The sequence below is a fragment of the Cydia splendana genome, chromosome 11 (assembly GCF_910591565.1).
Source record: "Cydia splendana chromosome 11, ilCydSple1.2, whole genome shotgun sequence".
Taxonomy (NCBI): Eukaryota; Metazoa; Arthropoda; class Insecta; order Lepidoptera; family Tortricidae; genus Cydia; species Cydia splendana.
This window is the reverse complement of record NC_085970.1, coordinates 20,228,798-20,256,428: the sequence shown is the minus strand read 5'-3', so window position 1 is coordinate 20,256,428 and position 27,631 is coordinate 20,228,798. Positions and strand designations below refer to the sequence as shown.

General features: G+C 37.9%; 4 protein-coding genes across 5 annotated transcripts in view; 2 read left to right on the top strand and 2 right to left on the bottom strand.

Moving 5' to 3' along the window:
- The first annotated feature begins 7,059 nt into the window (after positions 1-7,059).
- LOC134794877 (multidrug resistance protein homolog 49-like) overlaps positions 7,060-27,631 on the top strand; it is a 167,357-nt gene continuing 146,785 nt past the window's right edge. The window contains exon 1 of the mRNA XM_063766701.1: positions 7,060-7,065. The gene's annotated coding sequence lies outside the window, so the exon portion shown is untranslated. The remainder of the gene's footprint in view (positions 7,066-27,631) is intronic.
- On the bottom strand, positions 8,255-9,713 carry LOC134794930 (splicing factor C9orf78). Its single transcript, XM_063766790.1, has 2 exons — positions 9,142-9,713; positions 8,255-8,744 (listed from the first exon to the last, which is right to left on the bottom strand). The coding sequence occupies exons 1-2, from the start codon at positions 9,548-9,550 to the stop codon at positions 8,257-8,259; spliced, it is 897 nt and encodes a 298-aa protein (XP_063622860.1). The 5' UTR covers positions 9,551-9,713; the 3' UTR covers positions 8,255-8,256.
- LOC134794842 (uncharacterized) lies at positions 10,035-18,352 on the top strand. Its single transcript, XM_063766642.1, has 8 exons — positions 10,035-10,435; positions 11,024-11,282; positions 11,614-11,941; positions 12,322-12,496; positions 13,191-13,299; positions 14,636-14,890; positions 16,231-16,364; positions 17,341-18,352. Exons 1-8 carry the CDS (start codon positions 10,185-10,187, stop codon positions 17,456-17,458), a joined length of 1,629 nt encoding a protein of 542 aa, XP_063622712.1. The 5' UTR covers positions 10,035-10,184; the 3' UTR covers positions 17,459-18,352.
- LOC134794928 (AN1-type zinc finger protein 2A) lies at positions 19,375-27,564 on the bottom strand. 2 transcript variants are annotated; one of them, XM_063766787.1, is made up of 7 exons: positions 27,323-27,564; positions 27,108-27,150; positions 25,144-25,330; positions 24,697-24,851; positions 23,926-24,055; positions 23,312-23,423; positions 19,375-21,751 (listed from the first exon to the last, which is right to left on the bottom strand). In XM_063766787.1, the coding sequence occupies exons 1-7, from the start codon at positions 27,375-27,377 to the stop codon at positions 21,498-21,500; spliced, it is 936 nt and encodes a 311-aa protein (XP_063622857.1). In that variant the 5' UTR covers positions 27,378-27,564; the 3' UTR covers positions 19,375-21,497. The 2 variants fall into 2 exon arrangements, with proteins under 2 accessions (XP_063622857.1, XP_063622858.1); XM_063766788.1 differs by lacking the exon at positions 19,375-21,751 and having other exon boundaries at positions 23,265-23,423; positions 27,323-27,558.

Sequence of the window (27,631 nt, the reverse complement as noted above, 5' to 3'; positions counted from 1 at the left end):
ATGACTGCATGTCGTAGGGCTAGAGGAGGCAATATACGGTATTAAAATGCTGAAAATTGTTTTAATTTTTACTTGATATCTTTAGAATCGCAGTTTTCCCATTATGCATAAGTTTCACTCCAGTATGCATTTTTAGGGTGACAAAGTTCTTAGCCCTGAAAGCCTAAAAATATTGGAAGTAAACCTGTGAAAAGCACATCAATTTATAGAGGAAAAGCCAACCTTTCATTAGGTATATAATATGTCACAGTAGCACATACAGTTTTTACAGAAATTGAAAAAATGATAAAAATGCTGGGGTGGTCCGATTTCTTTGCACCCGAGTGTATTATATTGATAAGGTAATTGAGTTATACAGCTCGAGACGGCTTGTTCCGTGAAGCTTAAGCGCATCGAGCAAACAGGCTACAGAAAAATATTTGTCCAGGACATTATAATGTATTTTAAAAACCATGTCTCAAGCAAGATGTTGGTTGTTAAGCAGAATTGTTAGATAGTTTAAAATTCCATAAAAGAGATGCACTCTTTGAAAATTAACGCCAAAGCTCAAGTTTCCTATACGGAGCAAGGATCCCAGATTAAGCTACATGGAAGTAGCAATTCAATAGTAATTTATTCATTATCTTTTCAGGTCGAAACGCTCGTCCAATGCCGAAGAGTTATTCCCTTCATCCTTCGCGGAGGTGGATTCGCTGACACCGCCGTCGCCTCCAAATGCTGACATTAACGAAAAACAGAATAAAATCCAAGCCCGAGCTCGAGCTAGCCGGTTAGATTAACACTAGTGAAGGCCGCACGCCACTGATACTTCAACTATTAGGCGCCAATAGCGACAACGAGGGAATGGAGGCGATGCAACCAGCAGGCGTGGGTATTATTATCCTACATATCACGAAGACTGGCGATTTAATGGTTTTGCGCGTCAGACTTACAAACAAAGCAAAGCAAGCTAAAGGTTTACCATTGACAATGACTGATGTTAGAAGAATAGTTTACGATTTTGCAGAGTAATTACAATTAAAACACAAATTTAATACAGAAACACAATGGTATAGAAACATAATTATGTTTATTACAGCATAATACCCTGTACCTAGTGCCCTGCAAATGCCAGAAGCATCCATACAAGATCTAGACCGTCGACGTGCGTGTTCTCTTCGACAGAAGGATCTACACGCAATGTCGGACGTGCTGAAGTTCGAGATCGCCGACCCAGCGCAATGGGCGCAGTTGCAGCCAATGCTGGAGGAGTTCAGCTGCCTGCAGGCAGGCTTAAAGTACTTGGGCAGTCTTAAGAATCCGACCAGACATCAGAGATGGGGCGCGATACATTGTATGTCTAACTGCTCGTCACGTCCCAAGAAGCCCATAACACACGGCTTCATGAGCAGGTTGTGAGGCTCATAACCTCACGAGATGAGCAGTTCCAACAATACCAAAACACAACCAACGGACTGCTACACCACATGTCTAGGCAGCACGGTGTCTTTCTTAGATTAGATTGCTCAATATAATAGCAGGCCGTATTTGCGGGTCAAATCGGGAAGTGTGTCATTTTTTTTATTTTGTATTCTATCATTTTTACATACATACATTCATTTGTATATTAAGGCCAACGACGCCACATTGGGGCAGGCTATGTTCCACGTCGCGCGGAGCATGGATCTACTTGTCACGTCCCAAGAAGCCCACAACACACGGCTTCATGAGCAGGTTGTTAGGCTCATAATTTCACGTGATGAGGAGTTCGAACGATACCAAAGTACGACAAACAGCATACTACAGCAAATCTCACACAAGCAATCACACGATAATTATGTTTATTACAGCATAATATACCCTGCCCCTAGTACTCTGCAAACTGCAGAAGCATCCATACAAGATCTAGACCGTCGACGTGCGTGTTCTCTTCGACAGAAGGATCTACACGCAATGTCGGACGTGCTGAAGTTCAAGATCGCCGACCCAGCGCAATGGGCGCAGTTGCAGCCAATGCTGGAGGAGTAATTGAGTTATACAGCTCGAGACGGCTTGTTCCGTGAAGCTTAAGCGCATCCAGCTAGCAGGCTACAGAAAAATATTTCTCCAGGACATTATAATGTATTTTAAAAACCGTGTCTCAAGCAAGATGTTGGTTGCTAAGCAGAATTGTTAATTAGTATGGATAGTTTAAAATGCCATAAAAGAATCGCACTCTTTGAAAATTAACACCAAAGCTCAGTTTCCTATACGGACCAAGGAGGATCCAAGATTAAGCTACATGGAAGTAGCAATTAAGTAGTAATTTATTCATTCTCTTTTCAGGTCGAAACGCTCGTACAATGCCGAAGAGTTTTTCCCTTCTTCCTCATCGGAGGAGGATCCGCTGACACCTTCGCCTCCAAAGGTTGGCATTAACGAAAAACAGAAAATAATCCAAGGCCGAGCTTGAGCAAGCCGGTTAGTTTAACACCAGTGAAGCCGCACGCCACTGATGCTTCAACTATTAGGTGCCAATAGCGACGAGGGAATGGAGGCGATGCAACCAGCAGGCGTGGGTATTATTATCCTACATCTCACGAAGAATGGCTGTAGTGTGTAAACTGTTCCTTACCCACACACATACATGCGCATAGGTACTATACTTCTGGCATAATGGTCAACCGAATTAAATTACACCTTCACAAAGAAAATTAAAAAAAACTATCCAAAAGAAATGACAGCTAAAACCAATTATTAGCAAGAATGCATTATTAGCAACAATGTCAATCACGAAATCAAAAGTAGGAAGGGTACAAGTTCCTGAACCGGTATACAAAGCTGTGTATGGTGAGATTGGTGATGATGGTGGTGAGATTGGACTAGCATAAATGTCCTTGGCTGCAAAGAAACACTAAGGCGGATTTCAATAGCAAATGGGTATGAGTTTATAAAAAAACAGAATGAACGGTATGCTCTAATGGAACGCTATGACATTGCAGCATGGAGGCATAGATTTCTTCGGGAGATTGCAGAGAAACGTGCAGCAGGAAATCAAATTGTGTATTTGGATGAAACCTATGTGCACAAAAACTTCAAGTCTAAAAAATCATGGCGAGGGCCGGGAATAAGTGGTGCAGTTGAAAGCATTTCGTCTGGGAAAAGACACATTGTTGTGCACGCTGGGCTAGAAAATGGTTTTGTCCCAAATGCTCTTGTAGTTTACAGCACGAAATCCAAACTGGCTGACCCCGACTCTGATTTATGTTGAGTTTTAAAATCCTGCAGGCAAGCCACAGATTACCATCTCAACACAGCAAATGGGACCTGCATACAAACTTATGGTATAGTCCCTATATCACGTCGGGGTCACAAGTTGTAAGGCCCTGGGCTGGGTCTTACAATATGACCACCAGCAACTTCAATAAATGGTTAGAATAACTCATACCAAATTTAGACAAACCTAGTGTGGTATTTATGGATAATGCCAGTTAACACAGTGTTAAAGAATAAAGCCCCGACAACTCAAACAAATAAACCCGAAATCAAAGCGTGGTTTACAGCTAATAATAATCACTATGAAGAATATCACAAAAAAGATGAATTGTTAGTACTTGTTGATAAATACAAGCCAGAGCCAGTCTATGAAGCCGATCACATACTTCAGCAACATGGCTATGAAGTTTTACGGCTGCCTCCATACCACTGCGATTTGAATCCTATCGAGTTAATATGGAGCCAAGCAAAAAGGAATATTGCCAAGAAGAACTTAGGGTTATCTGCACAAGACAGAAAAACTGATCCATGATTCTTTTGCAAGCATAACAGCAGATGATTGGAAAAAAGATATCAATCACGTCATTAACGTTGAAAACCAATATAAAAACAGGGACAACATCAAAGAAGACATGATAGATACATTTATTATTAGTGTGGGAAGTAGCAGCTCGACCAGTTCGGAGGATTCGATGAAAGTTGAGATTTTGGAGTGATTTTAATTTTCTTCTTAAATATACAATACAACGAAACTAAAGAGTTTTATTTCATATAACCTGTACTTTTTCCGCTTTAACCTCGCAACAATGTGCAAATGGCATTACTTAGAGCGAAATCCAAGAAGATCCATGAAGTTAGCATCACTTTCTGAAAAAACCAAACCTTTTATTAGACGCATTATAGATTGATTACGGATGAGAATGTAATTAGTCTATTATCTGTCTAAAGGTGTTTTTTTTACTGTCAGATGGTTGCCACAACTTGTATGGCATCAAGTTTTTAGGTCATACATTATACTGGGATATTGTCTTACTACCAACAATTTGGGCACTTTTGAAACTTATAGCGACAAATTTGTACGTTCGCTATACTAGTAAGAAAATTATATTTTTCGGTCAAGTATCATTATCGTTTTTTCGCACTATACACGGTGTTGCAACACGTCGATTTTTTAAATTTGCCGCTACTTTCATTAGCCAGACTCTATATACGGTGCCTAATTATTTTTTAACATCTGTACTGGACGGAATAGCCCCTATGACAGAATTAGCCACACAAAGTTTCAAATTCTCTTTGGTATAGGTACAGTACAGTATTGGTTTGGTACAGTATTAAAATTCCCCTATTTTCCCTTCATGTGTGAATATTCCCAGGAATGTTTTCGAGAATTTTCCCGGTACGGCACCTTAGGAAATCATACTCAGGAGATTTCTTCCAGGAAAATGATAACAATAAAAAGCCTACCAAGGAATGGAGTAAGCTAAGAAATTAACAGTTAGAAGGCACTTCAGCTTAAAAGGCACTTTTACGTCTGCTTTAGCCATACTTAGGAACAGCGACTAGGTATGTACCTACTGTTTTTCTTCAAGGAGAGCAACTATGACGATATGACAAAGACTGCTAAGGAATGAAGTAGTCAGAAGAAACTAGAGCTTAATAGGCAGGTTAACCTTATTTTGTATTAATAAGTTAATGAAATTATACAGCTCGTGACGGCTTGTTCCGTGAAGCTTAATCGCATCGAGCTTAGAGAAGAAAATCAAAACGTCAATCAAAAATTCAAGGCATACTCGTAAGACTCAACGACTGAGAAATACCGAGAAAATAGTGTGTACCAAATTTAACCACAACATTTTATCACTGAGTTTGTATCTGAAGGGGAGAGGTATAAAATCATTAGGTATCGCTGCTATCAAGTTAGTTTACATTAAGGTTTAGCATTCTAATTTTGCGTTAAACGGAGCCAAGGTGTAATTACTCACACGTCAAATACGATTTATGCTGGATTTTTCCATTATTATCAATATAATCATGAGCATTAAAACGATTTTCATAAAAACGATGCTATTCAGTTCAAAATAAGTAAACATGGAAACTTAAATATGTAAATATCGGAATACCTCGCCCTTTACTTCCGCAAATAAAAATTGCGCTGCTATTTACCACATTTATGACAAACATGCAGCAGCAGACACAACTACTCAGGATCATAAAGACGCAAAATTACGAATCGCTAGGGAACACAAAGATTGCGATTTTTTGCCAAAACCCTATTTTCTGACGAGAACGCTTTAAATCCAATGAACACACGGGCGTCACTTGGAAATGGAGAGAATTCTCTTGGGGAGTCTAATCCACTAGAATTTGTGGTTTATAATAATAATAAAATTAGGACAACTCAGACATCTCGTTCTGAAAGCATTGTTGACCCTGGACCGCCAGTCTCTCTATAAATTTCGCCGCTTAAATGACTTGCGGAAAGTTAATCCTAGATTTAAAGAAAAAATTTCCGTTTGTGTGTAACGTTGAAGTTTATCGCTGTAGCGACAACAAACCTTATATTATAATTCAATAATGTTTAGTGTAAAATAAGAACCTAAACATGGAAAGTGAAATATGTAGATACAGGGATAAGTCGCCCTTTAGGTACTTTCGCTTTGGCCAAAAAAAAACCTCGCTGCAATTTGCCCCATTTATGAAACAACGTATTTAACATTGCCTGTGACACATAGTCCACCTACAACATTTTACATTAAAGGAAAAAATGGAAAAGTTACGCTTACCCGCAACCTCCACAATCCATTTTTTCCTTTATTATAAAATTTGGAATATCGCTCGCAGACTGTTTGCTTAAAATGTTTGATTCATTGAACATTTATTGTTATCAATACAAAAATATCTGTTTGATCATTGGCAGTCACCAGTGTCACCGCTATCAGAAAAGTTACTTACAAAAACATTATTAACAAAAACTGTTCAACCTAGCCCTGCCACACATTGTAGATATTGTAGTGTAGGCATCATGTAGTACACGCGTCATGTGGCATTTAGATAATAGAAAATACATTTAATTTTATAAAACAATAGAATATCGACGGTACGACGACGACTCAATTGAAGAAATTATATTTGTTTGTATTTGTAAAATGTCAACGAAATGTGCTTGATGCACGTAGTTCTCTACTATAAAACCCCTGCTTTCCCTCAATAGGATTCAGAATTCAACCGAATCTCGTAGTATTATGTACTCCACGGAACGCCGCACAATACATGGCGACCCTGCCAGTCGTACTGTTTTTCAGCAGTCCTGGTATTGACCGGTTCCGAACCAACTAGACAAGTATCAACGACTTTGTTTTTCGTACTCAAGATCATAGGCAGTAGTCAATCTACGAAGAGAAGAGATAATGATAGAAATAAGCGCAAGTGAGGACCTATCAAAAAGAAAAGTCCGGTGGACCAACACACAAACATGTATACCAAAATCACCATCTGCCTCGTGAGCTGAGAACTTCACATTGGCTTTAGAAATCGAAACCATGGACGAGACGCATGCCACAACACAACCTCAACCGAGCACGATCAGCAGGCGCAAGGACCAGACCAAAAGAATTTGCTTAAAAGCTGCACATTATAGGTACATTATTTCTTGACAAGACACAAGGAAAGCAATGTTGATAAACCAAAACTACTCGAACCAGTGATATCAGAACGAAATATTCCCCTTTTTTAACTTCCATGACATAATATTGCTAGTGACAATAAACCAGAATTTTAGTAAAACAAAATAATAATTAACATGATTTAGTTTACTTTGACAGAAACTACAAGGTTGACTGAATAGGTAATTTGATACACACATTATTGGACGAACGACAACCGCTTTAGACGAAACTAAGACAACTAGGGAATATCATACACTTATTCAGATCAGAGGAATGCACTTTACAACAGCGCACCGTTTTCACATGATCCACCTTTCTCAACAAGAGACCATTTTTGCATAGAAATTTGTATGCAGAGAGGTAAGTAGGCTGAAGGTGTCTGAAATATAAAACCGTCAATCAATTTAATTTTATCTATTTATTTCACAGATTGTATAAAATAAATCACCCGATGGAAAGATTCAAACACAAACTACCCAAACTCTGAAGTAAGATTCCATAAACACAAGAGACAATCATCTTATTAAGGCTAAGAAGCAAGATTCTGACTATAGATAGTTATGTCACAAGACATTTTTTTTAAATATTTTTCAACCAACTGAATTGCCAAAAAATTTTACCCAACATTCTTTTTTATATTTTTCAACTGCAATAAAAATATTTAATCTATAATTTTTTTTTTTAATATTTCAACCTACTGAATTGCCAAAAAAATTGTATTTTCATTTTGTATTTTCCCAAGATTTTTGTTTTATAATTTTCAACTGCTATAATTGTCGTAGAAGAGTGGCTCATGACAGACCCCAATGGAAAGAGCTGGAGGCCTTTGCCAAGCGGCACATGGAGCTAAGAGACATTCTAACTCTGAATAAAAGGGCTTAATAGATAGATAGATTTTCACAAGACTAAGCAAAAAGTGGTAGAAAGCACGAAAAGCGAATTTTACCTCAAAAAAGGAGAAAATGTAAATTTTACCCAACAAGAATCATAAACATCGAATTACAAAGACGAATCCAAAAGTAGTCAACCAGATGTGAAAAACGGCATAAATATAAATTTGATTATCATTGACATGACATGGTCGCCACCACTATATCAGCAGTTGCTTTCAAAAATATTTTAGGTATGCGAAAATTGTTCAACATTGAAATGGCCTTTACACACAATCATTTTCTTCAAGTTTAAGCATGTTTTTTTAACACCAGGAAAAGTTTTTGTATAGGTATCATCATTAACAAAGTGTACTTGTATGTCTTAAAAAAGATTTCTACAGACATGTAGGTAATCTTGATTATTTGGAATTCAAACCAATTTTTTTGTAAAGGATTAAAAAATAGGACTGGAATAATAGTCACTTTTAGTACCGCCTAAATTGTTTCTTAAATCTCTCATAATGGTAATCATCAGTTGCTCTTTCACCTTTAGCTTTCTTAACAATTTTATCTACACTTTCATCTATGGCACTCGTAACAGTCTTTGGAGCTTCTGCCTTCTCAACTTTCCTTTTCTTTGCATCACTATCTATATTAAACCTATTGTGCTGTACAAAGTTAACAGCCATATTTGTGGGGACGAATTGTGAAGGGCCATCTTTTTTATTCCGACGCTCCCATAATAGTTTCATTTTAGCTTCTTCCGTGGCCTCAATATTTTTAATTTTGGCATCAATGCCCAAGTCAACTTCAGGGATGCCGCTGAGCATTTGATTTGAGAGCATTTCTTCGGATCTGTGTGTGGAGGATACACGGAGGTCCTCGGGCAGGGATAACAAGGCAGCTTCTTCAGGAGATAAATATTTGAGCGAGTCATTGTGTTCTGAATCTTTGTTGTCATTGTTGCGTCCCTCTGCAACAAAAAAAAAACAGGTTAGTAAATAAAATGAATATAAAACAAAGCTTAACACATTCACTGACAGGGAGCGTGGCCTAGGGTTGAATTAGAGTATTAGGAAAGGGGGGCCGTTCTACAGCTGTGACTGTTAGCCACTGTTAGCTGTGAAAATTATTATCATACAATACACAATAAAGGTTCCGTCACACAGGCGTGTTTTCGGGGCGGGGCGCGAGCGTTTTATATGTAAAAGCGGCGCGCCCTGGTCACGTCCCGCCTGGAAAGCGCGCCTGTGTGACGAAGATTAATTACGATTCATAAGAGCTTGTTGCTAGGCCTACATGAATAAAGTAAATTTTGTTTGTTTGTTTGTTGTTTGAAGCCTTAAAAGAGAAATTGTTAAACATCTTACCTTTCCGTTTCGCTAGCTGCTCGTCAATATATTTCATCATTTCCTCATCTTCATCTCGTTTGTTGGTCTCGGCAGAAAACTGCGTCCCTATTCCAGTGTCGTACGCGTCATCCACCTGTTTAACCTTTCCACTCTTCAGCGCTTGCATATTCACCATGCCCCCCGCTTTCACCTTAAACGGATCCTTGCATGTCACTTCTTCCTCTATAGTAACTTTCTGACCCGTAGCGAGCGCTATGACGCTGACCCCGTTCGGACGCTCTCGAAGCTTCTGTAGCTCCTTCGTCTCTTCTAATTTTACCAATATCTGCTCTTCATCGTCGGATTCTTCGTCTTTAATACGCTGCCTCATGTTCCGCTTCTTAATCGGTTTAAATTTTACCTCGGGAGCCTCGCTCGTTGACTCCATTACGCCAGCCTCGTATTGATTTTCTTCATCAAAATTATATTAACAAATAATGGTGTTTGTTGTTGTTACAGCCAAATATTACGTGAACAAAACATACGCTTTAGTTTAACTAAAATACTTTACTTCATTTCACTTAGCAAACAAGAAAGACAAAACGACCTTGCTTTGATCTGATCGATTCGATTAACGCCATTTTGACGGTGAGGGTTGGGGAGTGGAGTGCGGGATGCGGTGGCGTCATAGATAGTGGGATCCTATAGACGAGTTATACGCGTACGCCCGTAGATCGCAATCTATAGAGCCCTTAATTGATGTCCGGCAGACTGAAGATAGCAGCCGTAACAGACTACCGCACCGCACCGCGACCTTGGTGCGGTAGTTTGTTATGGCTTTTATCGTTATCGTTGGTATGTTCGTGTAGAGAAGTTCTATTTTTTTAAAGACTTCAGTCGGGCTGCATGACATATTTGACTTTGACAGTCAGGAGATAAGAAATCTAAAAAAACTGATAAGGAAACAAACTTTGACCTTCGTAATGTATTTACTTCAATATAAGTTGTTGTTAAATGGTGAAATACTCTATAACACCGGGCTACTTTGTAAGAATTGGTTGTTCCTTTGATAAACATACAAAATGGCAAACGTTATTCTTCTCCAATCGCCGCCACCAAAGTTAGAAGACGTACAAAAGAAAGTGTTTAGCGCCGGAGCTTTAGAGTTTCTGGCTAATTTACACAAGGAGTTCGATGTAGAAATCAACCAATTGTATGAGAATCGACAAAAAAGGGCGGTGGAGTTGCAATCGTGTCCAAAACTGGACTTCAAGAAATCACCCGAGAGGTTGGATAGATCGTGGACTATTGCGCCGTTGCCGTTGAGACTTCAGTAAGTAAAACTTAAGTAACTTTTATTTTTATTTTTTATTAGCCTATGTGTGAGTTCCACGTTCCACTGCTGCTGGGCAAAGGCCTCCCCTCTCCCTTTCCAATCTTCCCTGTGCTGAACAAGATCCCGCCAATACCGCTGGACCACATCCATGTCGTCCCGCCATCTCTTTCCAAGGTAACTAACTAATGAATATTAATTATCCACTAATCATATTATTGCCTTATGCTAATTATTACTCCTGTTAAGATTTGTTTAATGTAAATTTTTTGTGTTATATCATAAGTTGTACACAGCCTCTGTAGAATAGTCATTAGACTCGCAATATTGTGTGATGAATATGAATATCCTGAGATATAAATATCTAAAGCCATCATAATCATAATAGCCTTTATTGCCGAAACTAAAACGGTATTACATTATATTTATAAACAAATTTACTTAAAAACTAACACATCATATTGTCCGGATTAGTGGTCAGCGTGTCTTGTGACACATAGGCCTCTCCCAGCTGTTTCCATTCCTTTCTATTAATGGCTACTAAAGCCATAAGTTTTAGTAATTAAAACAACAATATTATCTTTCTAGAAATCGTCATTTAGATCTCGGGGATGTATCTCCCACCAGCACAGCACATTTTGTGTCCGCACTCAAAACCGACGTCCAAGGCATCCAAGTGGACTTTGATGATGGACATTGCCCGACATGGCGCAACCAGCTCGTAGGCTATCAGAACATCTACTTGGCGGTGAACGGGAAGCTGCAGGGGGCTCCAATGAGCATCAGTATGTGCCCTGGGCTTATGCTGAGGCCAAGGGCTTGGAATATCATTGAGCACAACATACTGGTAAGTGTTGCATGATATTTAGGTTTTTAGAACTTTATTTTTCTCAAAGAAATTATACATTTCACTTCAGAGAAACTTAACTACAACAGAACTAAATATAAATAATCTGTAAGTATAGCGAGTGCATGCATACTCACTTACAAAGCTGTTAACAAAAACTAATAGAAGCTTAATAAAAGCCAAATTCATATCCATATTCATACAACTTTTGCATATCTGAATCTTTTATATTTAATAGGTGTGGCATTTAAAGGAACTATATTTTGGTACAGCTCACTTGCAGACTCTGTAAGCAGGTTAAATATAATAAAAAAATACATATTATTTTCAGATTGATGGCAAAGAAGCAATAGGGCCACTTGTAGACTTTGCAATCCTTATGTACCACAACGCTAAAAAGCTTCACGAAGCTAACAGCGGACCATACTTCTATCTATCCAAACTAGAGGGCGCCGGCGAAGCCAAACTATGGAACAGCATATTCGTTTGGGCGCAGAAACAGTTAGACATTCCACAAGGAACCATCAAAGCATGTGTTTTGATTGAGAATATTGTTTCAACGTTTGAAATGGAGGAAACTCTTTATGCTCTGAGGGAACATTCTTTGGGGCTTAACTGCGGTATCTGGGATTATTGTGCATCTATTATTAGTAAATTCGGTAAGTATATTTCAGCTTTTAGTTCTTATAGAAGATTTTTCCTTAACTATTTTTATGTACCTGTAAAGTCGTTTAAATAGCTTTGATCAGTTTTAGAGCAGTGTACTGAAACACTAATCACATATAACAATTTTTTAAAGCACTCTATAAATATAGAGCTAGGTATTTTAATACTGAACAGTAACAACGTTTAGGTGGAAACTACTAAAAATGTCCCCACTGTTCCCAGTGGTATCAACTGAGAAATAAATACCAGTGGGAACGGGTATGAAAAAAAATCGCAGTTGTTGTTACCAGCACTGGTTACGCTAACTGCTACGTAACGTGCACGTGCTTGCTGCTGCTTGGTGCTTACGTTACTAATGTTATTTCAATTGCAGGCAGTCGCAAAGAATTCCTGCTCCCCGACCGTAACAAGTACGTGAACATGTCCCGGCACTTCCTGAGCTGCTACCTGCGCCTGGTCGTGGGCACGTGCCACGCACGGGGGGCGCCCGCCACGGGGGGCATGGCCGCCTCTATGATCAAACCTGGCGCCACAGCCCAGGACAGAGAGTGAGTTATTTTAAGTTAATTATACGATTTAACTCACGTACCTATTTTGGTCATTCGCGCGACATGTTTCGGAGAGCCTAGGTCTCCATTTTCAAGCACAAACAGTGCATAAGTTTTTTTTAGCATTTGAAAGAACTCCACAGAAGCAAGCGTGCAGTTTTTATCAGGCTCTTTAATTGTTAATTAATATTCAATTATCTAATGTAGCATGGTCAGTAGGTACATATAATTTACTTCAAAGACAAATTATTACCGCTAAAAGTGCCGGATTTGGAACCACAAGCTTACTTCTGCGAAGTTCTTTCTAATGCTAAAAAAACGGACTATAGCTGCGAGCCGTGTACTGCCGCCCGCCGGGCACAGATTTGTATAAGTACTCAGTAACCCTTTGAAGAAGAATAGAAAAACGTTTATTGCAAAAACCATCTAAACCATATAAGTTTTTTAAGAAAATAATGAAGATCTTATACACCAAGGCCCTCATGGACCATCCCACAAACCCGGGGTTAAACCGTTAACCCAGTGTCGAATTGTACTGGTAACCATAGTAACTCCAGGTTTAACCGGTTAACCCCGGGTTAGTGGAATGGTGCAAGTGGGCCTTAACAGTTAAATCTACTTGTAGGCTTGTAGCTTATAACTTTGATCCTTTGCTGTTAAATACGCTTAATCATAATGATTTTTATTTGTTTAGATCCAAGGAGATAATAAATAAGATTCTGGATTCAAAGCTTAAAGAAATCGAGGCTGGAGTCGATGGTTTCATGGTGTATGACTCGAGAGTTGTGCCCTTTGTTAATGAGGTAATATATTCATATTGTTTTTATTTTTTTTAGTTTCTGATTGGCTTTTATTTATTTACCTACTTTTGTTTTTCTATCTTCACACAGACAAAGGTGGATTTAAAAAAATGTAGGTAGGGTAATTCGCGAGTAACTGGCCACCGGCCAATAATTAGCCACCCTAAACTAAAAATGAATTATATTCACCTATAAACAGAATCCGTTTTAGTATAAGGTTTCAATAACTGGCTAGCCTTGAATAACTAGCCACCTTATACTAAAATTAATTCTGTTTATAGGTGAATAGAATTAATTTTTAGGTCATTTTAAGGTTTCAATAACTGGCTAGCCACCTTATATTAAGGGTAACATTCCATTTCTAACCGCAGCTGCATTACTGTCAATTTTACTATGGAAATTGACAATGACAGCGACGCGTTCAGTACCGGTAGTGCAGCTGCGGTTAGAAATGGAATGTTACCATAAAATGAATTCTGTTTATAGGTGAATAGAATTCATTTTTAATTTAGGGCGGCCAGTTACTAACAGGTGGCCAGTTACTGGTGAATTAAGTACCCTATATAATAATACAAACCGGATTTTGAAATACAAAGTCTAGGTATAGAAACCATGATTCATATACTTAGAAATAGGGTAAATGTGCAACCAAGGTTACCTGTCAATTTATTTTTTATAACAAAACCTGTTAAGGTTTAAATGGCTTATTATGCCCACTGTATTATTATGTAGTTTTTGCCTTGAGTTGTAATAAGGAAATGATTTACCTACAATGTAATTCGACGTTTTTTTACTAAATTAAAATATTGAAGTCTCGAAAACTCTACTTCATTATTGTATTATCGAGAAGAATATAGAACTTAATTTACGATAATAATAGTACCTACTACCGTATAGAAGGTAAAGTACACTTCCTATGTAACCGAAGTTTGACAGCGATTCAGGGACGAATCATGCTGTCCCTTTCTAATGTATGGCACTATCCCTTTCGGCTATTTAGGGTTGTCAAAATTCAAGTGATTGAAAATGAAATGAAAAAAATGAAAATGTTTATTTGGGTAACAAACAAATTACAATTACAAAATATGGTTGGAATTTCCTAGTAGATGAATTACATACATCTGTGTCAGGAAACCCCGCTCTTCCATTTGAGGTTTACAATAGCTGTTTCCAAAATAAACTTAACTACATATTTGCAGTGATTATCTGTGGTCGTACACAGAAAGGGATGTCAAGTTGTGCTAACCCTAATATTTGCTCGGAGCAATGCTGAGCCGAACGGAGCCGAGAATGCCCGAGAGGCCGAGTGTCGCCCCACTGGTTTTACTATTTTTTTCAGCTCTGGAACAAAAGCAGCTCAACCCCCAACCAGATATCCAAGCAGCTGTCCCTAAACATAACTGCCCAAGACCTTCTAACCATACCCAGCGGAGGCGTCACCATACAAGGCTTGAAACATAACGTGGCGGTCTCCATACTATTCATATACCACTGGTTGGCCGGCGTGGGGCATTTCTTCTATAGTGGCAATGTGGAAGATTCGGCCACTGCGGAGATTTCGAGAACGCAGATCTGGCAATGGATTCGTTTTGCGGTGAGTGAAATAAAAACATGTGTCGTTTCAACGAAAATGTTGTCGGATAGCCATGTACAGTCGAGCTCATAATTATGTATACGTTTTTTTCACCTTATTGCAATGGATTAAGGTGAAGAAATGTATTAGATATGGGCTGAATATTCGGTAATTATTCGATATTCGGCATATTATTCAATGTTCGTATTCGGCCGAATAGTTCGGTTCGAACTGCCGAATATTTACCGAATAAACAAATTCTTTTTTAAGAGCGTCCGCTAGCTGGCATGGGATGAGACGGTTCCGTGTCTTTTCATAAACATTCCCGGCCGGTCCAGAGGGGAAGGGCCAAAAACACGTGCGGAGTGCAGATCGCGGATCTGGCCGCGTAGCCAAGATGCCAATCGCTTACGCTCCGTAGCGATCGAAACGCAACTGTCACTGTCGCGCTTATATAGAAGAGTGATAGAGAGACATAATGCTTTTCGTTGTCGAAGCGATAGCGATTGTAACCTTGGCTAGGCCGGCTGTATGAACTTGTTTTCAGCGTTTTAGGCAGTTTTAGCCTAACCGAATATTCATATTCGGTATGATCTGAACCGAATATTCGTATTCGGCAAAGTCCATATTCGGCCCATCTCTAATACATATGTATTTATGAACTCGACTGTATTTGACAGGAACATTCGACTACAAAGAGATGTATACCTATCGACTTTTTCACTTTATTTATTACAATGCAGTAAGGTGAAAAAGATGTATCATCTCTCGACGTACAGCAAACTGTCACCATTAAAACGTGGAGTGACAAAATATCACGTGCAATTTTTTCGTATTTTTGCATTTAACCCTTTGATCGTACGCGGCGCGTCATCGTGAACGTTGTTAGAATGCACGAAGGCACAGAATAAATAATGGTCCTACCATACAGAAAGGACACTTCCTACAAAACCGAAGTTTGACAGCGATTCAGGGACGAATCATGCTATCCCTTTCTAATGTATGGCACTATCCCTTTCGGCTATTTAGGGTTGTCAAATATCAAGTCATTATCTTATCTGTGGTCGTGCACGCAAAAGGACGTCAAGTGGTGCCAACCCTGATAATTGCTCGGAGCAATGCTGACCCGAACGGAGCCGAGTTTGCCCAAAGTCAGGAGTGTCTCCCCACAGACGAAGGTTGATATTGCGCTGTAGCCGCGCGTGTGAGTAGACATCTTTAGCGGTCAAAAGTTAAAACTTAAGGAAAAATAAGCAGTGTAAAAATCACCAAATTTCACCAAACGGAAGAGGGGTCAAAAACTAGGCAAAATATGATCACGTCCTGCTCTAGCTGCATCTAACGTTTTATTCCTCTTTCAGCCGTACCTAGAAGACGATCCGAAGAAGCAAGTGACAGTCAAACTGGTAGAGAAAACCGCCGCGAGCTTCGCTGCTCACGCGCACAAGAACCTCTGCCGATCTAACGCTGAGAAGAAGAGGCTCACAGCAGCGAGGTAACTAAATAAGCAATTTCATATTCTTACGGTAGATGGATCTTACACTTTGCGCCTCCCTAAGTGCCACTTGCACCATTTACCTAACCCAGGGTTAACCGGTTAAACCTGAAGTTACCATGGCTACCAGTACAATTTAACACTGGTTTAACTGTTTAACCGCTTCAACCCGGGTTTTAGTGGAATGGTGCAAGTGGGCCTAGGGCGTGTAGACAAAAATAATGGAAAAATTCGCAGAAGAACCTCTACCGCTGAGAAAAAAAGGCTCACTGCGAGGCAACTAACTAACAACAAATGTCTCATAATTTATTTATGGAAAGCTAGCGTGAATCTAAATCATTCTCGTTATTTTCAAACAACAATTCAATGTGCGTTATTTAAATCATCCCTCTTTGTTCACACTTAGTTTTAGATTACCTACACTTAGTTTTAGATTAGCCCATATACATATATAAATCAAATTTCTATTAAAATATGACGTTTATATTGCGACTTTTACACTTAGGCCCACTTGCACCATTCCACTAACCCGGGGTTAACCGGTTAAACCTGGCGTTACCATGGTTACCAGTACAATTTGACACTAGGTTAATGGTTAAACCGCTTAATCCCGGGTCAGTGAAATCGTGCAAGTGGGCTTATAAGGATTCTCTGCATGAGGATAGCCTGGCTGCGGATTCTCTTGAGCATGAGGTTAGCTTGGCTAGCTAGACGGACACTATACAAAATTAAATTTAAAAACATACTACATATTTTTTGATGTGATAACGTCTTATAAATCGATGAACACTGGTAGCATGCACGAAAAAGTGTCACGTTGTGGACAGATCTCCATGTTAACGTTGTGGACAGATCTCCATGGTAACGTTACGGCCAAAGTATGCAACTGTTCATCAATGTTTTCTTATGACGTTATCACGCAAAATTATCGTCCGTAAACCGACTTTACAGACAACCATATTTTTTGTTGAGACAGGTACATGAGCATGGAGCTGTTCCTGGCGCGAAGCCCGCCGGAGTTCATCACGAGCTTCCTCAACGACAACCACAAGTTCAGGACGCTGCACAACAAGGCGCTGCTGAGCAACCTCTAACTTAACCTCCTAAGGCCCAACGTCCTACCTATTGTACTTATTCAGTTCAATTAAATTTAAATCATATTCGATTGGAACAGAGTTGCTTTTGCTTTGTTTCGTTCAGTTTTTGAACAACGCAAAATCAACTTTATTTCCTACATTGTAGGTTCAAATTTCTGTGGCAAATTTTGCATTTTTCATTTGTATGGCTGGGCCTAGGAGGATATTTACCTATAGGCTTCGTGCATGAACTATAGGGGGCAGGATAGGAGCCGTCAAATTTTTGGCGCGAGGCGTAAATGTTTATGCTTCCGATGTAGCCCACAAGATGGCAGAATCTACTATGCACAACTTACCGACCAGAACGGTAGATTAGCACTTGCTTTGGCAATGTACATGTGCACATATGTTTCCGATTCAGGCCACAAGATGGCAGACCATCCAACGCGCACGGTCCCTATAGGTGTGTAAGATGAGGAAGGTTTCCAAAATGTTGGAAAAGTACTGGACGCCTAGAGTCTGGCTAATAAAAGATGAACCTGAAAAAACGCGGCAATTTCAAATTTGTCCTTACTTACGTAAGCAAAACGTACAAGTACAACCTATAAAAGGTCTCCTGTTCCATTCTAATTTGAACTTTGTGTTGACAAAATAAAATTTCATTTTGCTTGGCAAGGTTTGACGTATGGGCGGCTAGAGGGTAAGACCGGAAAAAAATACAAAATAATGAAAATAGTATAAAGTATCAAGATTATTCAATCTTTGTAATCGAAGAGTTGCCTGCTCGAGAATTTTTGAAATTGCCGCGTTTTTCATCTTTCATTACCAGACTTTACCTAGACCCAGGGCAAATTTTTTATTTAAAAGCATTGACTTATATATTACTTCGTAAAGACGGGCCTTACGAACACTACGAAGTAGGCCAGATCCTTGGTGCGCAAAGGCGTTTGTGCGCATTTTGGTGCGCATGTTCGCTCGGCATTTTATGAAAGGGCATAGGCATAGCCTTACTTTTGTAATCTTTGTTTATAAGTTTGTAGTTTGAATGTTATGATTTTACTGCAATTTATTTATAATGTTTTATTTGATCATAGAAATAAGACGCACAAAGTGTACCAAATATCGCATTTTTATGCGAATTTATGTTGTTTTTATATTGTTTTAAATAAGTGACATTCCATACAGAAAAAGAAAGTGTTTCAAATAGGTTTCTGGAACCGAAATTCTACTAAGCGCCACTTGCACCATCCCACTAACCCGGGGTTACCCGGTTAACCCAGTGTCAAATTGTACTGGTAACCATGGTAACTCCAGGTTCAACCGGTTAACCCCGGGTTAGTGAGATGGTGCAAGTGGCGCTAAGACATTTAAGAAATAGGTACTATTAACCCTTTACCAGGCCGACAGTTCAAAAATGACAATCGAATGTCAGTCTTACTCATCGAAAACATAACACATATTTGAATTGCCGTCTGTGAGAAATATATATCCCTTGCCTGGTAAAGGGTTAAGACATCTTCTTATGAAATTCACCAAAGATAAAATCCAGTTTTATTTGTGACATTTAAGTTTTATAAATATATTATTGATTAAAATAGAGGTGTATCAGTAGGTACTGTGTAGTAATATAACATATTTATACATGGTGTAGTACAATATCATAAGTTAAAAGTACCTATGAGTTTTCTAATTAAACTAGATTAACGATTTTATTTTATATAAAAGGTGTTGGCCAAGGGATCATAAGTTAGATCTAATCCAGTTATAGGTGCATCGATATTACTGTGATATTTATAAGCAATATTTTAACCAAATGCCAAATTATTTTTTTAATAAAGTAATTTTTTTTCGCTATTTGTTGTTTTATTATTGTCACTATCTCGTCTTGTTGTCGATATTTTACATTTAAAAGTAGGTTAAGGAATAAAAAACAATTCAGTTAACATTGATGTATGTATTTCAAAAATATAGATCTTGGTAATTCTTAGCTAAAGTGAACACAGCAAGCAAAGGTGTTTCCGAAAAATTACTGACCCAAATAGGTTGTTATAGCAATGGTGAACTAATATCAACTTTATTACTAGCATTATACGGTTGATAATACAAGTACACAAAACAGTGTTACCAACTCTCTTTAGTGAATTTATAGTGATGGTATATATATTTTTTACGATATGAAAAAACTTCGCAGAAATATGCATGTTTCTAAATCGGACACTGGTAGTATTTTAATTGATATTTGAGAATCAGATAAGTTATTAATAGCCATTTATAAACCCTCATAGCTACTTATGCGTTCTTTTTAATGCTAAAAACCTATTTAGGTCCAGTTTTCATATTTTTACTTTCTTGTGTTTTTGGAAAAACTGAGCAAACCCGTGTCGATCGACAAGCGTGTCATTATGTAAAAATATGTTAAACTTTTAATAGAAAAAATGAACAGAATAGCAATTATTATTTTATAAGATTATACTGTTTTAAAACTTTTAATTTTTTTTTAAGTTTGGTCAGTGTGGTGTGGTTATGAAAATATAAGTTACAGTCAACACATATTTTTACAGTGTAACCCACTTTTTGTGACAATACTAATGCATAGTCTTTTTAAAATTAAATATAGAAGTTACAATAATATAGGTTATAATAGAGATTGACAAGAGCTTATAGTTCGTTTTTTCTAGCATTAGAAATAAGGTAAACAATCTTGATGTGTCTTTTAATTGAAAAACACATTTTAAAAATAAGTTACGGCAAATATGTAATAATTATGAATCTAATACGATCATTGTATTCTTCTGCTTTCATAAGTAATAGTTACTGATTTTTAAAAAGCGTTTTTCAATTAAAAGACATGTCAAGATCGCTTACCTTCTTTCAAGTTCTTTCTAATGCTAAAATAAATGAACTATAGTAACATAAAATATTATGAATAAATTATACTAACACTAACATCTAATAAATTGAACAGTAAGATATGTTTAAAACAATCATAGAATTTATAATTGAACATTTAAAAAGTGCATTGTGTTGGTAAAAACATTCACAATTTACAATCAACTTATTTCACACTGTCTCGTTCTATTGTCTTATTTTAGAACGAGAAAACTCACAAACACAGTACATACTTCCTTTTACAATTAGGAGATATATATTATAATGCGTTGATGCAGGGGAAAAGGGCCCACTTTATCAGTTGTCAATAAGGGCGATTCCTCATAATCGTATATTTTTTATTTCTACACCATACTATTTATCCTCTAGCCCAGACATCAAAACATGTCAATACAAATGCAATTTTGATTTGTCAAAATAAGATTCAAATTAGAATGGAACGAGAGATCTATTTATAGGCCTCTGGGCGGCTAGCCGCAGCGGTCGGCGACAGGCGGCCCGCGAACCTCTCACTTGCGGCCCGCGAGACCCCCTGGCTATTTTGTATGTAATATTGTCAAACAACAATGTCAGGTAACTTCACACATATTAACAAAGTGCGGCCCGCGTCAACTTCTTTAACTACTATGTGGCCCTTGGTTGCTAAAAGGTTGCCGATCGCTGGGCTAGAGGATAAAATGTACATATTAATATTACGCTAAAATATCAGCTTATCCATTTTTCATATATCACTGCGTTCGAGCGCCAAACTACCTCGACAGAAATGAGTGCCTTTCAACCCTTGGTTAACAATCTACTATAGTAAATTCCTGATAATCTTGGACTTAGAGCTGTTTCCCACTGACGTCCCGGTTTTTGCGGGTACGGTTTTGTTGCAGGATTCCGTTTTAGTAGTATAGGTGCTAATATAGTAACTTTCACGCGAGGATTCTGTTTGCGGGATCCTGCATGCATACTACAGGAAACTGGATCCTGCTAAAAACCGTACCCGCAAGAAACTGACGTCCAGTGGGAAACAGCTCTTAAGCTTAGGAATTAAGCAATTTGACAATGGCGACAGGGGCGCTATATGACAATTGAGAGAGAACATTTTTTTTGCCACGCTGGGCGTGATTTGACTTTATCTACCATGGAATGGGAATTTACGATTGTTATAGGGTGTTAACAATCAAAAATCTAAATAATTATACATATCGTCATCATCATACGTGTTCCTTCTATATGACGAGGATTCAGAACGGGCACCGGTATTATAAAACATATACTTCAAGCCAGCAAGAACATATATAGTTAAAAGTACAGCACCAACAATCATTAAAATGTCGCAGAGATTTCTATTGGGTTGGGGGTCGATTGGGTCTCGTGTTTCGTCGCGACGTGGAGGTCGATTCGGGTCCCTAGCTTGACTTTGACTGCCCAAAGCTGTTAGCAATACAATCCAGTTTTAGTATATTGTGGCGAACATTCATGGGTCACCATCCTTTTTCGCATCAAAAGATAAGTGTTGTTGGTAAAAAGTGACAGGTTGGGAACGCTTGGTCTACTTAGTCGGTCCAGGTATAGGTATGTAGCAAGTAATAAGAATCCGTTGTCAAATGGATCAGGTTCAGGACCATGGTGAATTTAATAACTAAATTATAAAATGTCTGAGTATGATTTGCTCCTATAAATTAGAATTAAATAACGTGTAAAATTTTGTAAACATTTTTTTTCTGTGGTATGATAGGTTAGTAGTTTTTATCACTGGACGTTGCTTTAATTATTGAAAGAAATGTGTTAAGGAACAGGCAAAGCTAAGCATTAGGGCCCTTTTCGATCTCCTAAGATACGCAACGCAACAATCGACCAATCAATGATAGATCTGTGTGATCGAATAAAAAAAAACATAGTTTTGTGGCGTACCTCTTCGAACATAGCAATATAGATCAATAGTATATAAATATGGTTGAAAATTAAGCATTCATATTTAGGATACAATTTAAATATGGTCTTATATAAGATATTCTCAGTCACTATTGTACATATCGGAATACATAATAATAATCATAACAATTTGGAATAGATAATATATTGTAAGTTTAATAGTATAAGCGCGCCCCTATTCGCTATTATTTCGTGAAAATAAAATCATACAATATGACGTAAATTGGCGTCATTTAAAAACGTACCAGTTATATTTTATAAGCAATTTGATATCTTATAAGCTCTATTAATAATTTATTACATAAATATATAGGTATTTGTGACAATAACGTAATATTAACAATAGTTGAACATGCGATTCGAAACTGGCGAATGAACAGGCAATACAGATAATATCTCATGAGAGACTGGTCAATTTAATCACGTTTATTACAAAGAAATTCACTGTCATTATTGTAATCACCCGGCTAGATCACTGATGCTTATGACAGTCACATACAAGCTTTTCTAATCCTACATCTTGGAGGCCGTTTCGACCCCTTAAAAGACTACAGCACGAATCTTTCAAATATCGCTCAAGGTTTCTTAACCAATCTTCGCCTTATTGTCTCAAAGAGCAAGTTAATTTGAGGACCGTAGGGGATGTATTAGGCCTCCAATGAGACGGTATAGCAGGAATTATGCTCTCAAAGCTCTTAGAGTCATACCAAGCTAACTCTGCAGCGAGTTTGATAACACATACCATGCAAGTCTTATATTAAACGTTATAATTTCATAGAAGTTTGACGTTTAATTTAAAGTAACACTTGCACAGTCTGTGGTATCAAAATCGCTGCAGAGTTAGCTTAGCCTGAATCTACCCCATCCCACATTAATAGAAAGTCTCACTTAAGCAATTTAATCCCTTGGAGATTCCTATCAAACAGCACGACAATACTCTCTCAGTACGTTCGTTCTATTCCATGAAGCCATCCCACATTAATATAAGCAAGTTAAGTCCAGGGGTCTTGGAGATACATTAGGCCTCCTAGGAGAGGGTACAGCGCGAGTTCTGCTCACCTCCGACGCGGCGGGCCAGCGCGCGCGCCACGGCCACGTCCCCGGCCGCGGCGCCCAGCGACGAGCTCTGCAGGGACAGGGACAGCGCCCGGGCCAGGGCCTCATCTTCCGACTGGAATAAACAATAAATAAAGTTATCAATAAAATAATTTCTTACCGATCGCCTCAGTAGACCTACAATGGAGTTATTAATAAACTACTGGCAAATATAACAGCCCTTGGTAAGACGACATTTAACAGGCGTCTTGGGTCGTCCCATTCGTTTTTCGTCAAGTTCTTAAAGTAGTCCTATTCTGCTTTCGTCACGCATTCTACATTGAAAGCCACCGACGATTGTGACGAATGTAGAATGGGTGACGAAAGCTGAATAGGACTAATTTAAGAACTTGACGAAAAACGAATGGGACGACCCAAGACGATACCTTCTGCGGTGTCACTCACGAATTCGAGCCAATCGTGCAGTCTAACGCAACTAGTTGCGACCAATCCCGCGCGTGATGCGAACTCATCAACCAATCGCGTTGTAGCGATATCATACCGATGTACTGACCCCATTCATGCCCCATTCTTATTGGCCGTAAGGCCAGTCCTGAGATATACGTCAATGTATTTACCATATTGCCTTGCACCGCTTGCAAGTCTTGTAGAGTGGCGACGCGAGTGCGGCCCGGGTTGGTCGTGATAGGTGTTTGGAACTGCATCTTATTCGTTTGACCAATTTGTAACCTCGTCATGGCTGCCTCACTGTTGACAAAATAAAAATAAATTTAAAATGGTAATAGGGTATTTGACTGTATTTAAAATAAATTATTTTACACCTTGCATGAAATAAAGCACCAAATTATTCAAAAATATGTCCCACAGTTTTTAATTCGCTGACATAAGAGCTATGGGACATATTTTTGAGTGTGATGTGTGCACCCATATTTTTACACTTGACTGAACAATTTCATTTTCGATTAATTTTTAAAATCTATAACGATTTAGTTCCTAGTTAATAATTGGTTAGGCTGACAATCATTTTTTTTTAAGAAGAAAAAATACTGTCTTGGGTGAGACTTGAACTCACGGCCTCTGGATTCTTCTGGATGGTTTCTGGAGTTCAAGTCTCACACTATACAGTAATTTTTCCACTTTTAAATTTATTGTAAACTTAATTAATAGCATTGTTCGTAGACGTTTCTGCTTGTTAAAAATTAAAATCAACTCTTTAAAAGTAAAAACTTCTTTAGCGGCACTGTGCGCTTTTTGTGATGGGGAAAAATGTTAAACTCGCGACAGCGTAAGACGTAAGACGCTTCGTAAGACGGACACGTGACCTGATCGAAAAACTGTTACAATGTCATTGAGTTTTTTTAATAAAGTTTTAAACCAAGTGTACTTACGTCGCACGTTTTCTCTTAGCCGCCAGCGGGCCCTCGCAGGCGTGGTCCGTGGTATGTCGATGCTTCAGGCAGTAATTAAAGGTACACTCGCCGCAAACTACTGGTATCATTTCTTTCGTCTTACAACCTTTGTACGCGCAGCGGTTTGTGTACACCTAAAAGAAAGATGAAAATTGGTTCTGTGAGCTGTAGACCTCCGAGAAATCCACCTTTTTGAAAAAAAAAAAGAATTGTCACAAAAAGTCCACATAATCTTACACATAGTCTTGCTCACAAAATTTCATGAGAATCGAGTGAGAATCGCGGCAGAAGAACAGCAAGAGTTGTAGAAATTCATTTAGTGAGTTTATTAAGTTAAAACCCAAGATTAAGTTTTGTGACCCCAGACATAAAAGGCTTTTATTATTAGTGTGCTTATAAATAATTATTCTCAATAAAAAAAATTACCTTTTTTCTCCTCTCTTTAGCCGGGTCAGACTGACATTGGTTGTCTATGTGTTCGCTAACGGCCACATCTGGTCGTTCCCCGCGCTTCCCCGGCACTGGGGCCCCGCAGAGCGGACATTCAGGTACTTGGACATCTCTGGTGTTTGGCGCGGGACAATCATGGTTTATGTAGGCAAAGTGGTCTGAGCTGGAAATACATAACATTAATGAGGATGAATGTGCAAAGACAACAGTTATTAAAAATGTGACACTATTATTAAAGAAAAAACATGTTATTGTCATTACAGAGAGCTTTTTTCCATTGCTGACAGTTAAGAGGCCCACAGATTACCAGTTTGCTGGACGATACCGGCCTGTCAGTTGTTCAGAGCTGTCAAATTTTGCTTTTAACTGACTGGCCGATATCGTCCGGTGAACTGGTAATCAGTGGGCCCCTTTAGAATGGAACCACTTATGTGTGGGTTTTATTTTAACCTGTCCTGTGATATATTGTATTTTATTTATTTAAATCAAGCAACATACATGGCTCATAAAAGCTTTGAAACATACTTAGAATTAAAATAAAAACTTAAAATTAAAAAAGTAACAAATGAATATAATAACAAGTTGGTCAATTAGTGCCAAATCATCATATTACTTGCATGTTTTTTACCATGCAAAGCAATATTATTTTAATGTCGCAAAGCAACACCTGATTAAATAAATTATTTATAATATTGATTATCAAGAAGCTGTGTCATAAAAACATGTTTTCAGACAATTATAATGATAAATCATATCATTGGAAAAACATGTGTTTATTTATGCAAGTGTATCCAAGGTCATAAAATTATGGATTGAATTAAATGTTTGTTTTGTTATCTGGCAGTAAAAACCAGTGTGAAGTTTTTATCATAATGATAAAAATGTTAACACATTTTATTTTTTATTTAAAATGGGGAATTTTAAAATTCTGGGAACTCAAATATTTACTAGTATAAATAATTATTAGCCAGTGTGACAAATGGAATGTGCCCACTCAATAATTAAATATTATGTACATGGAACTAGAAAGGTTAATCACCCTCCACAGCCTCCTTTATTAATTATCTATAGTTGTTGGTGTCCTCAACCTATGAAATAACCCTCATATTTATGAAACTTGTTGAAATTTAACTTTAAGAATATGTAGTTACACATACACAATTCTATAAAGTTATAAGTCTCATGGGGTCTTTAATGGTTTAATTTATGTTCAAAGTGACTAAGTCGGTGTAAGAGATAATAATAATAATAATGAATCAGCAAAAAAAAAATTCCTCATTGACACAGTGATTGATGAACATTTTTTTTATTACTATGATAGTAGCAAACAAGTGAATGATGAGATGATGGGCGACAGAAAGGTATGGAAGAAAAAGACATTCAGCGCCAACCACATGTGAATGGGACAAGGGCAAGCAAATGATGAACGATAGTAGCAAACAAGTCTGCCTGATATTAAGCAGCCATCATGGATTTCATGAACAAATGTGTGTCTTCATACACATTGGTTGCAGCTGTTGGCTATATTATATTGAGGTTTATCCTCGTGCTGCCCAATATACATTTGGATGTATACTCAGTTTCGATGGAATGTCAACCTTCATTAAAAACAAAGAAGGTAGCATTTCATTTGTATCGTAAAATTTTCGAACAAACGAAATTCAACCCAATTGAAAATAGCTATAATTTTGTATGGTGGGCGTCACGAGGGTATGAAAGTTTTAGTATGTAGCATGTAACAATTACTTTATTGTTTTGCAACATATGATTACTTCAAAAACTACAATTTCCCGATTGCGAAGTTAAAGCGCAGTCATTAATTTGTTCTAAAAATGCAACATGATGCAAAATGAAGTAAGTGTAACCTTGAAACTACCAAAAAAAGAATTAAGTACATATTGGAAAGGAATGCTGTTATTTTAAACTAGTTAATAACTTACCAGAATGACTCTAGACACGCTCCACATTTCATGGGCAAGAAATCTGTAAATTCAGAATATCCTTATAACATAATGTAAACAAGTTAAGTTTTTAAAGAAATAAGTAGAAATGTTGCAAATCACGCATAGTAAGTTACAGTAACTTCTAGAAGTACGGTACACTTATTTATACTGCCAAGAAGATGCCTTAACTTTAACATATTGTTATCACTTACCCAGTCTATTACAGGTGCTAAAAGCACAATTTCGTCCTAGGTGTGGAAACTCCATTATAATTGTTTTAACTACAACACTTCACAATTCACAAACACGTAAAGACCACTCTGACGCTTCTACGAGGAATAAACAGTGCTTCGCGTTGCAAAACGAATATATACGTTCAATGATAATGAATTCGTCATCACATCATTTCTCAATGAAACGACATTTTCGCATCATTTTCAAAGAATTCTAGTTTATGAAGGTAGCTTTGACTGGCACATGACTGTCAGCACTTTTTCTAGATGTTATCATAAAAAGATAAA